This window comes from Gallinula chloropus (genome assembly GCF_964237585.1).
Source record: "Gallinula chloropus genome assembly, chromosome: 5".
Classification (NCBI taxonomy): Eukaryota; Metazoa; Chordata; class Aves; order Gruiformes; family Rallidae; genus Gallinula; species Gallinula chloropus.
Window position 1 is genome coordinate 45,722,799 of NC_140090.1, and position 15,903 is coordinate 45,738,701.

At 39.8% G+C, this 15,903-nt stretch overlaps 1 protein-coding gene across 1 annotated transcript in view; it reads left to right on the top strand.

Annotated features, from left to right (window-relative positions):
- MYPN (myopalladin) overlaps positions 1-14,186 on the top strand; it is a gene marked incomplete at its 5' end in the record, with an annotated part of 52,878 nt that extends 38,692 nt beyond the window's left edge. The window contains 7 exons of the mRNA XM_084265476.1: positions 775-924; positions 1,834-1,913; positions 2,422-2,548; positions 4,032-4,239; positions 4,942-5,107; positions 7,327-7,460; positions 9,465-14,186. Coding sequence (XP_084121602.1) covers positions 775-924; positions 1,834-1,913; positions 2,422-2,548; positions 4,032-4,239; positions 4,942-5,107; positions 7,327-7,460; positions 9,465-9,634 — 1,035 coding nt within the window. The 3' untranslated portion in view covers positions 9,635-14,186. The remainder of the gene's footprint in view (positions 1-774; positions 925-1,833; positions 1,914-2,421; positions 2,549-4,031; positions 4,240-4,941; positions 5,108-7,326; positions 7,461-9,464) is intronic.
- Positions 14,187-15,903: the final 1,717 nt, after the last annotated feature.

Here is a 15,903-nt window from a genome sequence, read left to right on the forward strand (position 1 = left end):
GAGTATTGTGTCCACTTCTGGGCTCCCTGGTATAAAAAAGACAGGGATCTCCTGGAGAGAGTCCAGAGAAGGGCTACAAAGATGATTAAGGGCCTGGAGCATCTCCCCTATGAGGAAAGGCTGAGTGAGCTGGGGCTGTTCAGCCTAGAGAAAAGAAGACTAAGGGGGGACCTTATTAATATTTATAAATATCTGAAGTATGGCATGCAGGGGGAACTTTTTCACAGTAAGGGTGACAGAGCACTGGGACAGGCTGCCCAGGGAGGTGGTGGAGTCTCCTTCTCTGGAGATATTCAAGAGCCATCTGGACACCTATCTGTGCAATATGAGCTAGGGAGCTGCTTTGGCAGGGGGGTTGGACCCGATGATCTCTCGAGGTCCCTTCCAACCCCTATGATTCTATGATTCTATGATCTCACAGGGTGCCTCACAGCCACCTGAATCCAAGAGAAACAGAACTTTGTAAACGCCCAACACATGAACTTCTCAGAAAGATGAGAACTGATCTGAGATAGCCAGTAATATGTCTATAGCCAAGAAAAAAGAACCTGAGAGGCCCACCTGTGTAAAGCAGATGAAGAGCTTCCTGAATTCCATCTGGATCCATTCTATTGCATATTATAACTGAACTGCAGTTCCTAAAATTGTTTATCCTAAAATTGTTTAACTAACAATCGGGTAACGTGTGTCATGTTCTTACCTACATTTTTTTATAGTCACTATTCCACTGCAGACCAAGTGTTAAGTCACTGGGGTGGGGTCTGATCACTACAGGTATACTGGTTCAAGGATGGCAAGCAGATTTCAAAGAAAAACGCGCATTTCAAAATGAGCAGAGAAGAAGATGGAACGTGTTCTTTACATATTGAAACTTCTACTAGTGACGATGACGGCAATTATACGATTATGGCTGCAAACCCACAAGTAAGGTGGTTTATTTCCCTCTACAAAAATGCTTGTTTCATCCTTTTCTAATATAGGTTAATAGGAAGACTGGGCCACCCAGTCTGACATCGAGCAGTGACTCTATCAAGAATCAGATGCTTCAGAGGATAAAAGAGGAAACCAGAAATATAAAACTACTCCCCTGTGCTCACACATCCCAGTCACAATCATTAAGTACATTTTCTAACTCCTGCTCTATCTTCTGACCCCACCCCTGTTGCTGATAGATACCTTTAGAGAGGCGGTGACAAGGCAGATGTGGTATTTCAGGCATACCAGAAAGAACAGAGCAAGTGGAAACAAAAAGTTACATCAAATTTGGAAGCGTTACCAAACACAACTGTTTATCTAGGATGCAAAGTCATGGACTGCAAATAGTCTTGTCCTCTAATGTTGTTCCTCTTCACCCTGTGTGCTGCTTTCAGATGATTATTGAGCAGTACAAGGAAGAAGGTCAGGCAACTTCTTCCAGTGTCAGTTTTTCCTTTCCTCCAAATTATATTTCGGCACAACTCCTCTGCGGGTTCCATGTGCCCACACAACTAGGCTAGTAGAGACGTACTGTCAGACAGTGCCTGTGGAGATACAGTGGCAGGAGGAACAAGCAGGGTCAGACATACTTGAGCTGATTTCCACAGGACCACTGCTACACTCATAGCCCCGGCCTTGAAGAGCCCAAGAAGCACACAAAGAAACCCCTTCCTCAACTGTGCTCCCCTGCATGCTAACAGCATTTGCTTTGAAAAAGTAGTGTTTACACTATAGTTCAGTTACTTTATAAAAAAAAAAAAAAAAAACACTAGTGCTTTGTAGATGTTAAATATTTATACTTTAAAATGAAATGAGGTATGAACGAGCTATTAATTCTGTTTCCCTTCTGATTTGCAGGGGAGAATCAGTTGTTCAGGCCACCTGATGGTTCAAAGTATCCCTGTTCGGGGCCGACTATCGACAATTCAGCCTCACAGGTAAAGGGAAAGACAAGTCCCTCAGACCCTCTTTATGCTTCTTGCTGAAAGCATTCAAAATAACCAGCTACTGTACTTCAATGTGCTCTGCACATCAGTCAGCCATAAAATGAAAATAACAGCAGCAGTTCCCTCCCAGCAGGTCACTTCCAGAATGTAAAATATTTGAAGGTTGTCTTCAAATACAGGGAAGATAAAGCACAAAGTATTGTTTCAGTTACCTGGTGCAGTGGAGTTAAAGGCAAGGGACGGATTAGCAACGTAAACTTCAGCCAAAAAAGCAAAAAGAAGCAAAGGAATCCAATGACACTACACAATAGAGTTAATTTGATAATCTTTCTAAGTGGAAAATATGGGAGTATTAAATTACCATCAGTCCATTTCTCTCTGACTTTTTACCTAACTCAAGCTATCTGTTCATCCCTTTCCATAATTTCTTCCTTTTTTTAAGCATTAGGAAAAAAAAAGTTTGCATTCCAAACATAGACATGCAGTTCTTATGTTGCAGAACACGGCCCCGGGTGCCAGAAGGAGACAAAGAGGCAGTTCAAGAACGCTTTTTCAGGCCATACTTTCTACAGGCTCCAGGTGACATGGTAGCACACGAAGGCCGACTTTGTAGGTTGGATTGTAAGGTATTTCCTCTGTTCATTCTCACTTGCCCTACCTCTGTACATGCACTGCTAGGTGTTTTCATGTTCCTCATTGCATGCGTGAACGCTTGCTGTTCAATCTGAGCTGATTCAGAGGATCCCTTTTCAACACATGCTACATGGAATGGAGAATACAGGAAATGCAAGCCCTTGTCACTTACAAGGTTGTTCAGATGAGTAGGTATGTTCACTGTGTCCTTTACCAGTCCTAACTGTAGAAGTTCATCTGGGAATGACATGCCCTTCTGCTCCATAATCAGATTCTTGAACATGTTCTAGAATAGCACAAAACTGTGAGAAAGAGAGGATTCAGCATGTTGTCTTCTGTTCAAACAAACATTCACATTGTATTGGACTGAATTACTGAAGATTAATGCTCCCTGAAAGAGGGAACAGAGCCCAGTTCATTTTATGCTTCCCCAGCATGCACCGATGCAGAAACATCCCCATTTACAGATTCAAAACTTCACATGAGAGAGTTGTCAGAGTACACACAGTGAACATCCTGTTATTGAACAGCTTTAAGAAACTCATCTGGTACAACATATTTTGGCGGTCCCTCTACATCCCAGTACCACAGCAAAGGTGGCAGTGCTGACACTGACCTCTCACATGCTCCAGAATGTTTCCTACCCTGAGGAGCGTGGAAGCTCTGAAGCAAAAGTTAATGCCCTGAAGATGAACAAGGTTCATGACTACTTAATTTACAATGTAAAGTTTACTTGGGAGCATGCCAAAGAATCTGGTTATTCTTAGCTCTACTATCCTGGCAGAGCTTGTGAAGCCTTAAAACATGTCTGGTATTGCACAGACCTGGAAGACAGCAGTCCTCGTTCAGGCTAGTTCCACTTCCCTCTTTGGTTTGTAGAATATTGTTTGGAGAGCAATACTTTAGACATGAGTAAGGATTTTGATCTATTAGGAAGATTCTTAAGAGCATAATACAGTCTAATAATCTTTCTTTAAAAGATTAAAGATGGACCTGATGATGGTTGGACCTGACGATCTCTCGAGGTCCCTTCCAACCCCTATGATTCTATGATCTAAAGTGTTGTAAAGCATGTAAGTTTAACAGCTACAAGGAACTATCTCATTCTTCATGAAGTTTTACAAAACACACAGTCATTTGTATAGGACTGGAAAAAAGGAAACTAGCAGAAGTTTCCTTTTGCTAGGAGTCTTTTGTAATCTGATAAGTAAGTTTCTTCCGTTCTAGGACAAATGCAGGCAGTTGATGTATTTGTTTCTCTTGGGATTTTGCTGCTTGTTTGGTTTCTGGTTTTCTCCCTTTTGGAACTAATCAGCAAAAATCAGAAGCTGAGAAATTAAAAACAAAAAGTAAAAACTTTCTGTTCTAGATTCTGACATCATTCAGATGGTATCTGAAGGAAGGCTTGCCTATGAATCTACTTAAATCGATGTGTCAGTTTGGACATTTGTCTATAACTGTTTCACTGTCTGCTAGGTGAGTGGGTTACCAACTCCAGACCTGACGTGGCTTCTGAACAGCAAACCTGTGCTACCAGATGGCACCCACAAGATGCTGGTCAGAGAGAATGGAGTTCACTCTTTGCTGATCGATCCGCTCTCACAAAACGATGCCGGAACTTATACTTGCCTTGCCACTAATAAAACAGGACAAAACTCGTTTAGCCTGGAGCTCACTGTTGTGGGTAAGCATCATGGGAGAATGAGTCACAGTGCTGTAGCTGTTTGTATGCACTTCTTCAAAAGCACCTTAGTCTCCCTACAGACAAGTATAACTAAATAGTTAAGCCACTGACAGTAGGAGAGTTCAACAGCTATAAAAGGTTACGTGATGGAGGGCAAGGGGCCCGCTGCTCAGCTGATAGGTGCACTCCTGTTTATTAATAGAGGGCCACAGGAATTCTGTCTCATCGTCACTTCACCTCATTTGTCTTGGCAAGATGACATTCTTCATTTTCTCCCCAGAAGCAGCTTAGGGCTTGAATTCATACTATATATTGAGGTATCCCAGATATCAGTCCCAATTTTATTGGTTTAAAAAGGCTTTAAATAGAATAAAACTACAAATCGGAATGTTTTCTTTAATAAAGCCTTACGAGGTGTGAGCTATTGAAACCCTTACCTCTGGCATTAATTTCCTTCAATGATAGTATGTTAGACACACACACTCTTTTCTGTACATCAGTCCTGCTTACAGTTTTCTTCATCTTCCCTTACAGAGGCTATGCCATGGCATTTCACTTCCTTTCTAATTTCCAACTAAAAATTTACAACCTGTTTAAAACAATACAAGAATAATTTTTGATCATGTGCTTCCATATTGTTCAAAGTGAAAAAACCAGAACAAAATATCTGTCCTTCAATAATTCTTTTTCTTTTTTTTCCAGCAAAGGAAGTAAAAAAAGCCCCGATGTTCTTGGAGAAGCTTCAGAACTGCGGTGTTCCTGAAGGGTACCCCGTCAGATTAGAGTGCAGAGTTGTGGGGATGCCACCCCCCATATTTTACTGGAAGAAGGATAATGAGACAATCCCATCCAACAGAGAGAGGATGAGGTACTGTACCACAGCACCCATGCTTGGAGTTTCTTGTGGCTGGACAAAACCCTGTGTGATAAGTACAGGTGGTTTTCTTAAAATAATGGCTTTCACCCACATGAAGCTGTAAAAAGTGGTCTTCACTGAGGGGTGAACAACAGCTGTTTCCTTGGTTCAGAATAAAGGCATGGAGCATAATATGCCACTGCTCCAGGGTGGTGGCAGACGTTTCAGGCCATAGGCATGATACAGCATTTGCATCTTCCTATCATAGATACTACGATATGGTATTTTGATGTATTTTAGCACCATATTCTCTCTCTAAGATATTTTTTCCTCCATTTGGTTCTAACTATGGATGACTCAGAAGAGTTAGAACAAGATTTTGGACACCCCAGAACATGGGATAAGAGAGTTTAGTGTATCAGATACAGAGGCTGATAAAGTTTGGTCACAAACAAAGGCAAAGACTGATCCATGCTTACAAAACACAACAATGTTGCAGTTCAGTTCTTGCATTCAAATGCATTACTATTTTTATGTTTTGCAAAGGAAAAGTGGATGAAATAATGTGCTTAGCTGAAATTAATGAAAAATTAATTGCTTTCACTTAATTTGAAAAGATTTCTACTTTTACATAAATTTTTTTAATGAAGATTTTATTTCACTTGGCTCCAACATATGGTTTGTTTTGATGCAGTTGTTGGATCCCTAAGATCAGCTTCAAGAAGCAGTACATTTACACATGCATACCCTGCAGGCTACCTGTAAAGAAAACCTGCTCCACAGCAGCACTTGTAATGAACACCCACCTATGAGGAGAGAAAGCTTACTCAAAAAAAATCTTTTAGCGGTTTCCCCGTCCCCACTTGGAGCTTGCTGCTCTTCTCTGAAATGCCCACCTGACTGTAGCCTGTAGTCTTTATTCCTCCACCTCTAGGCAGATTACTCAAGGACTTATTCCAAGTACTTTCACAGGAGCTATGGCTATACACATGCAAACACTATTGTCAATGTAAAATGAACAACTGTCACACAATGCCTGATCTCCAGTTGTTTCACAGAAGAAAACAAGTTTCTGCTTCAGCTCAGTGGAGGAATGACTAAGGGAAACCTCCCACAGCTCACAAAGCCGGTGGCTAACATCAGGTTTGTAACACCTTTGCTTTCAGCCAGCCATAACCAGAAGGCCACCCCCAAGGCTTCAAGTGGCTCTACACAGATCAATGTGAGTGATGGGCAGCACTGTCCTGCTTTGTCCCTGTCTTGCCTCACTGGCATCTTCCTGCCTGAAGCCAAGAGACCATTTTTGCATCACGATACGGACATGCATGAGCTTCTATACTCCCAGCATAAAGCATATTACATAGTGCAGGCAGCAAAGGGTGAACGTTCCCTTTTTTATTGGAGCTGTTGGAAGCACAGAATGTCCTCTTGACCCTGAAATTCTGTGGTTTGATATTTCATTCCTGTCTATAAGGAAAAAAAACCCTCAAATTTCAGAACTTCCAGCAACTTCAAGTAGTCTGATGTGCTCATGTTCCACCTCTTCCTTTACAATGAGGAAAACACTTGGGTTGCAACATTTAGGACAAACCAGAGTGAAGAGAGCAGAGAAGTCTCAGTTCTCTGATAAACTACTAAACAGTTCTTCATGCAAATTGCAGCCAGAATGTCTTGGATCACTGAAGAGCAAAGGAGGAAGAGAGAATAATGAATCAGGTTTTGTTCAGCGCGTTGGCCAAATGAATCTTTAAGGTTTTGCTACTCAGTCATTTTCTCATGGAAACAGGTGCCATAAGAAAGTTTCCAACTTGCTCTGGCTACTGTTGTGAAAATCAGAACAACTTCGTGCAAACGTCCTTGGTATTTTGATATATTATTCTTCCAGCTTCTGAACTAGGAAAAAATACAGTATAACTGTGCAGCAGCTTTGCATGGGTTTAGTTCATTGGAATTCATTAAAAAACTCCAATATTAACACATGCAGAGCAACAATTCAGCTCACACTGTCACACTGTGGCTTAGCATAACCCAGGGGAGCAGACTCCAGCTACTCTGATCACTGGTTGAGGTAACCGTGAAAGCAAATCTGTTGACTATAAATATCTTGGACTGCCACCTCTATGAGAACAGAAGTTACAACTTCTCTATTTCATATTTAATGTATATATTATAAAATCGCATAGTTAATATGCTCTTGAGAAATACTAATTCCAAAACACTTGTTTTCCCAGCATGCATCAAGACACGACAGGGTACGTCTGTCTCCTCATTCAACCTGCCAAGAAAGCAGATGCTGGCTGGTACACCTTGTCGGCAAAAAACGAAGCCGGTATTGTCTCGTGTACTGCCAGACTTGACATATACGGTAGGTATTGGCTAGTTGATAGAACCAATCAGAATTGACTTTCTTTGCCTGGTGCCAGCCCTCACCTAGCTCTCAGTGTGAAAATTGCTAGTTTGGATGCAGATTAGACATCAGTGTCATGGCATGGCCACAGCTTATTATGGCTCCCAGGAGGAGGCAGAATGACACAAATAGCCAAATCAGCTCTCCTGTGTTAATTTAAAGGCAGGTAAAGAGAAAAGCAAAGGAGGAGCTTTGCACGCTGTTCTCAAGACACGTAAGTTTATAATAAACAAGTATTACAGCTGAACCTTAGCTCTGCTCCCTCTGACACATGCCTGTGTTAAGCCCTGACTTGAGATGGAACAATAAATTACACACAAGAAAGTAGGCCCCTTCTTCTACGGAGTATGTATGGTGCAAACTATGCCTGATGGAGGCCAGTTTGCATCTAATATGCTAAGTTTAGGACACAGTAGACCCCACCCCAATTCAAGAATTACAGCACATCATTTAATTACTCTGCATCTATGCAAGATGTAATAGTTTAAGACAATTTATATGGAGTAAGAGAGTAAGACAACAGAAAACACATTCCACAAGCGATTGCATTATAGCCATACCTTCAAAGGAAAAACACCCTACATTTTCAGCCTTGTGTTTCTCCTTTAAACACCCAACCCAACAGTTAATTACGAGGGCTAACCTCAAGTCACCAGTGCTCTGTCAGTTCTCTGCCACCTTGTGGAGATACAGACAATAGGATCACATTGCTCACGGGAGGCCTGATCAGACAGGATGGAAAAAGGTCATGGAAAATGAAAAATACTTCCTTCGGTATCCAAAGGTTGCAGGCCATCAATTAAATTTTTATATGAAGAATCCAAAGCACATCAGGAAAAAGATGGAAAGTATGACATTTTTCCTGATTCCAACCACAAGTCTTAACACATCAAAAAGAGTGACAGAAATCATTTTTCTTTGTGCTGTTCTGAATGGGTGAGGCTGGGGGGGATTGAAAGCATGGTCCAATATCGGATGTGCAAAGAAGAGTGCATTGCTCAAATAGAAACCAACTGGGGGCTGCAAGAAAAAAAAAGGAGGCTATTTTTCAAAGATTTCCAGATGTACAGGGTCAAAATTCAGCATGGAAAGATAATGAACATTTCCTGTCAATGCTTACATACAGTCTGTAGGTCTTTCACACTAAGCTATTCTCAGAGTATTGTAGGCTGAGCTTCTACATTTTTGCTTTTGTTGCTAACAGAGATGTCTGGCCGGTTTGGGTGCAAACCTGGAGGTTTTGTATGGATAAATACCAGCAAATATAATCTATATTTCCCCTTTCTGAAATGTTTGAAGAATGGCAACTGTTAATTATTATATAATAGCTAGCCATTCTTACAAAATCATAATTTCTTCATATGAGAACATGTGGAATGTTATTTTTAAATGACTGAACATATAGGTTTGGATTACATTTCTTTCACTGTCTTTAAAGCCCCGTGGGAAATGTGTTACTAGTTTTAAGAAGTAGGGGGATACAAAACTTGTAATCACTTCTTTAAACACATTCCCTATAATAGGACTTTGAAATTAAATAACACCAAAAAAATATTAGGAAGAAAAGCCCTCCCCAGAGGACAACAGTACAAAATCAGAGCCATTCCCAGTTTTGTTCATCTCTGTTCATGCTATGGTATGTTTTTAGTTTTGATTGCAAGAGCTTTGGAGAACGCTCCAAAGATTAAATCATTAAATTTTGGACTTAGTGAAATCCATGTAAAAGCTGCCATTGAACAGGGATAGAATTACATCAGTGAAAATAAAAAATAAATTAAAATGTTCAACATATAAACTATGTAAACCACGACTGAAGGAACAGACCCTAAAACAGAGAAGAATACTGCTGTGCTCTCTTCAAGGACATTAGAAGCAACTGTTCAGTTGTGTTACTGATTTCTGCTGTCTCATTGCTAACTTAATTAGAGGTTGATACAGCTTATTCCATTTCTGTTGCTTCAGCTCAATGGCACCGTCAAATTCCACAACCAATAAAGCTCCGACCTGGCAGCAGCCGGTACACAAACCTTACCGGTCAAGGACTCGACATTTTTTCTGCCTTCCCAACTACTGAAAGCCCGATGCTGTTTTCATCCCCAAGCCCAAAGGTGGTGGAGAGTGAAGAACTTTGAAAAACAAACAAACAAGCCATTGTTCCAGTTACACCTACAGAGATACTAGAACTGTGAGGGGAAAAAAAGAAAAAAAGAAAAAGAAAAAAAAAAAAAGAGAGGTACAAGTCAAGATGCTCAAGGTTTACAAGCAACTTGTTTGTAATGAAGTATACTGCTGCTGCAAATGTTGCAAGTAACATATCATACAAGACTTTTGCATATTATTTTACTGCAGGATAATTGTGGTATGGAGCGTTGTGCAATAAATTCAATACTGTGTAGTTTGCTAAGAATTACATAGCAAACATAGTTTTCAGCACTTAAAAGCCAATACCACTATTACTGCTTGAATTATAGCTACTGTACCGTAGCAAGCCATGTTAAGGATTGATGCTGTTTAGCTGGAATACTGCCAGTGAAAACATTTACCTTACAGTAACAACAATCCTGAATGAGGGTAAACAACATGACTTTGAATGTAATTCTAAAAAAAAAAATGCCAGACAATCACAAAGCACAAATTAAGGGGAAAAGATGTAACTCATTTTTATATATTATTATGCCAGATAATCTCAGAATTTTTGAACTCAAGACTAGATAAATATAGCGTTTCACATAGGTACAGCTGTATACCCTATATATTTATGTGTGTGTGTGTACTCCATGAACCGTGTACTCATGGTGTAAGGACTCATAAAGTAAGGTACAGGGCACGTGCATAGGACACTAACATAGGAAACCAAAATTCCTGTTGTCTGCAGCATGTTTCCATAGAGCCCATAGCTGGAACTGTTTTCCAGATGTGCTTTGTATTTTCTTCTTTACGATGATAGTGATTCTCTGCTTTTAAACACAGGCAATATCTTGTACTTCTTGTAACTTCACCGTTGTTAAGTCTCAGACTCTTTTTCCGACTGAAAGAAAAGTGCATCTACCACCTAGCTCATGTTTATCTAACTGAAAAAGAATTATAATAGGCTGGAATGTAAGTTTTCACCACCATCTAGGAAATAATCACAAGTGTGGTGTCTAATATAAAGAGAGAAAATTAAATTGATATACAAAAGTTATGAGGTTAAGCAACAGGTGCAAAGAGCTGCGAACCCTACTGTAACAAACAGTAGTAACAAGGCAATTTAATGAAAGTGCAACAGGAGGTGTTAAGTGACAACACTTAAAGATTGATTTAAATATATTTATCATCTATACAGTTGTATTAATACCTCCCAGCACTTTGAATCTGTGAAAGCTAAGATGACCCCTGCATCTTTAAATTACTGCTATCCCTCTTCTTTGGACATTGTTTTCTAGCAGTTGTTCATTACTGCTTTCAACATGGCTGGAGAATGCAACAAAGTCCTGATCAAAGTCACAGAGATTAAAAGAAAAATTAACAGAGAGTTTCATTTTAGACCTTTTTTGGATTTTTTCAAAGTTAAAAATGTTAACTTAAAAAAATTACATATCTAAAGAAAACAATGAGGAGTTACCTTAAGAGCAAAAGTATTCTGGATATAGTCAGAGACTGAGGGTTTCCTACAAGTACAGCTTGCGGTGTCTGTAACTGTTGGTTCCCCAAGGGTTCAGAGGAAGTGACTTTCTTGCACCGCTGTTTCCCACCCAAGTGAAGACCATAAACCAGAACCATCACTATAACTTTCATGATGTTATTAGACATCTCAGGTGATCCACCCAGAATGAACAGACGAGGAAGCTAAAATACATTCTTATCCTGAGAGACGAACCAAGACGCAGCTGTTTCAGCAGGGAAGTGGAAACACCAGCTGTTGCCCATGCTGTACCTCTGGCCTGGCAAACAAAATAAAACTAATAGCTCTTAAAAGTGATGCACCGATTCAAGTGAATTCAGTTATAGGGTGACCAATTTAAATCAGATTGTGGGTCTGACTCTCCAGGAGAACTTACTGCTCCCCTCATCTTCACTTTTTCCAGATGGCTTACAGATTCCAAAACTAAACCTAGGCCGAGTCAGAATTAGACAACCCAAAATGTAAAGTTTCCCATATTAGTAAGTACTCTTGGGAAAATAATCCAGGGCAAGTTACGGGATTTTGGTTATTTAATCCAGTGCTGTTGAGAAGTGGAAATAGAGGAAATTAAGACACACACCCCCCAAATTCTTCTCCCATCTACATCCCTGGTCTTCCCATTAATTCAAGCCAGAACTGAAGAGTGGATTTTGATCCCAAGTATTCCAAGTCATGTATTGGCCATCGGGCTTTACACCCAGACCAGGCTTAGTCAAGCAATTGTCTGCTCAGAACTCCCCTGTGGACCACTTGCCTGGCTTTGCATGAGGGGCTGGACCAGATGACATCCTGGGGTCCCTTCAGAGTAAATCACTCTACACTTCCTGAAGTATTTTACTCTCTGTCGCCTGTCTGAATACCCTATGTGGGTTAAATTACCTAGGGACTGAGTAGAAACTAAGAAATAAAGCACAAACTCAAACGGAATATATCTTCTTAGGCAATTCTAGCTACAAGAGTGATCACTATAATCAGAGTTCTTCCCATAGTTAGAAGAAAGGAACACTAGCACTTACTATTAGCAAACCAGTGCTGGAATCATACTTGCTAATATTACTGAGAGTAGCAGTGGTTCTCACATTTGTACAACATCACACAACACGCGCAAAGACTCGGTGCAAATTAAAAGACAAAATGCAGAAAGAAAATCTGTAGACCTGTCTCTTCAACTTTTTCTCCATGATTTCAGTGGAATGTCTCCAAACTTACACCATTATAACCTGAACTGACAAGCTGGGGGTTAAGTGGCACAATGTTGTTTAAAACGTTCACTCAGGTCTTTGGGAGTGGGAAGACAAGAAGCTACTGCTGAAAGACTTTTCCTAAAAGTCTGTGTGAGAAGGATTAATCCTTAGTCATCTAAGAAGAGGCCCCAAAAGTCTCACCAAGAGGCAGGCTACAGAGAGTGGATTGCCAAAATCCATCAGCTGAACTACAACATTCTCTCCTTGACAGTATTTACTAGCAAAAGGATGAAAACTGTAGCCATCAGATCTCCCTACATGTACAGAATTCAGTCATTTCAATTACTTTCAGTGCATCTGATACAAACAAAACCAGAATCTGATCCTAAATGGTCCACAGTCATTATATTTTGCTCGTTAACTACTGCAGGACATTTCTCCTCTGCATATACTGAGCCCATAAATAAAGCATGTAAAGGAAGCGTATGTGAACAGATGTAAATACTGATAATTAGTAGTATTTATCTGCCCATTACAATGATTACTTGCTAGAAAAAGACACAAAAATTATGGTTCTGTTGTTAACTGATGGAAAAGCCAAGGGAAAAAGGTTTCTGTAAGGAGCAGAGACAACACTGAGTTGTCACAAAACATGTGATTCTGTCTGAGTTCATGTCCTGTGAAGAACAGCACTATCTAATCACACTGTGTCAAGATGCGCTAGAGACTATGCAACTGTGCTCTCTTCCTGAACAACTCGGCTGTTCATTGTCTTTGTTTAATTGAATCACCAATTTGACTTCACACTAACATGCTATTTCATTCTCTTATTCAGGGCAGGCTACTGCACCAACAAAAATCAATGTTAGAACTTCCACTGAAGTCACTGTTAGCTATTATTTTCTAAAAGTCCATTAAATCACCACAACGTGGAGTGTAAGATCAATGAGATACAGAAATGCTCTGCTTTGTAACCTCTCAAAGTTTTCCAATTCAGAACCTTGTAGCTTTGTTTAGTTTCCTGTTGACTTCTACCCCTGGTTTGGTATACAATCGAACACAGGCAGGGTATATTTCAAAGAGCAGAAATGACAACTTTGGTACTGCAATTCAAGAAAGCAAAAGTGTTTTCTCTGCTTTGAGATTTTAGTCCAGCTTGGTGCAAACCCAGTCCTCAGCAGCATCACATGGCAGGTTCTATTGGTGTTATTGGACTTCTTGCCTTAAAACAGCTGGACTGAGTTCCTGTGCTTCCATGTGGAAGGTGGAGCACACCTTCTCAAAGCCTCATGTCTGCCAGCCTGAGGAGAAGAGCACACACTTAAAACACGAAAAGCCAAGTCTGCAGATTTATCTTAATACGTAACCAATTGCCAATTCCAACTGTCTACAGTACTCATAGGTACTTCAGAGCAACAAATGTGGAATAAGAATTCCTTTAAGAACTGTGTTCTTAATGCTAACAGGTTAAAGCTTAAAAGATTAAAGCTTCAGTTTCTGGGAAATGGCTTCATACAAAATGATTAGCAAGACCTAATGGAGTATTTTAACTAGTAAATATTGGAGAAGTGATTCAGTGTTCATTGCCTCACTATTTCCAATACAAAGGTATTCACTTCAAGCCTTAAGATCCTATTTTCTAACTTTTTCTTGATTAAAGTTGTTATTTTTTATTTTTTGATCCAAAGTCGTTCTCATTGGGAAGAAAAAAGTTAACATCAGTTTAAAGTGTATTTTAAGTGCATATGAAAGGAAAAAACAATCACCTGCCTGTTCAGTAATGTATTTCCCTTCGTCTCATCTAAACTTAAATAAATGCTTCGGAGTTGCATACAAGACTGTGTCCTTCCCATGTTCAAATGATTGTGAAACTGTGCAACAAGACCAGAGACTTCCTCAAAACTTTGCTGTGACAGCTGGTTAATGGAATCAGGCCTTACATTATCTAGAAGAAAATCACAAGTTATACACTAGCCATGCTTCTAGTAGGTAATTGTGAAATAACACTAATTACTTTTTCAAACAGTTCTTACTATCAATTTGCTTTGGGGTTAAATCATGCTTTCTTTTTCTGATAACCTCAGCCAGCCCCTTCATCAAAGCTGGAAAGAACAAGTTTTTTCAGGGGTAACAAAGCATAAGCAAAGGAGCCTTTGGGGCAATTTGCATGTTTTAAAGGTCGACAGGTTTGCCATATTCTCAGCATCTTGAAGAATCAGCCTCCAAAGCCTTTGCTTGATCATATACTTCTACCTACAGACTGTTGTAGCTGAACTCCATGGTTTCTCAAAAATTCATGCAGAATCTGTCTGCTACACTGGTTGCCCAGCCCACATGCTGCCCCTGGAAAGAGAGCAAGGAGAAAAAATGATGCTCCCCATGACAATTGCTGGTACTGAATTTGCTTTCCCAGGTAAGCATGTTTCTCCATTATCTGCCTCAATTTCCATGTACTTCAGAGCCTGCTAGGTCAGAGACAATGCTCCTGTGACCGTTTTACCTCAGCTACAGCTCCAGGAGCTAAAGCAGCTCCTACAAATTTTATGATTTCCTCTAAACAACACAAGCTGCTTTTATTAATGCCTTCATACTGCGACTCCACTACAGATATTAAGAACTATTTATAGCATAAGACAAAGACATTTTGGGCCAGAAGTGCTGTGAATTGAGGCAGAATTCTCCATTTATATATGAGTGGGGAATTCTGACCAGATGACCATCCTTTAGGACCATACAATCCATCAGTAGCAGGCAACATGGTTTTGTAAAGCAATGGAAAAATACTAAAGACATTCCAAAATTAAAAAGAAAAAAAGAAACCCACCTGACTACACATCCCAAGTTGCAGGAAGCCATTCAACAACAAACTTCTTATTCCTTCACATTACATATGCAGACACTTAAAGCAAATTCCATATAAGATACATTTTGCATGCTCAATGTTGTGCAACTGAAAACTGAATTACGTATCATAAAAAAAATTAGTAGACAATATTAAAACGTACTCTTTGGTAGAAAATATATTTAACTATAATACATGGGATTGCTTTGGGTTTTTTAAAGCCATATTTTTCTGAAATGCAAGTAAAGTGAAAAACATTAAGCATTTTTTTAAAAGTGCCCAAGTACCAGACAAAATCAATGTTTGTTACAAGAAGTAGCCCTGGACTGCCTCTTCAATTAATGTCTTTTGCAGGTGCAAAAGTGCGTTTGTTTTTTCCCTGGCTATTCCGTAGAGATAGAACAGCTGAAGGCATTCAGAGCAAAAAGAAATGGTTGAATTTCCTTTCTTTCATTCTTAACATCTAGATAAAGTTTACTCTTAAAATACAGAAAACTGCATCCAAATTGCTTGGCCCACATAGCTGGAAACCTAAGGGTATCTTTTGGAAAATCAAACTTTGACACATCACAGAAGGGACTTCTACAAAGATTTCACCAGGGAAGTTCTACTTAACATGGTAAACAGAGCTAAACATTAAAAAAAAAAACCTTCATGATACTTGTGCTTCCCCATGTGAAGACGCTGCAGTGTTACTGCCTGTACAAGACT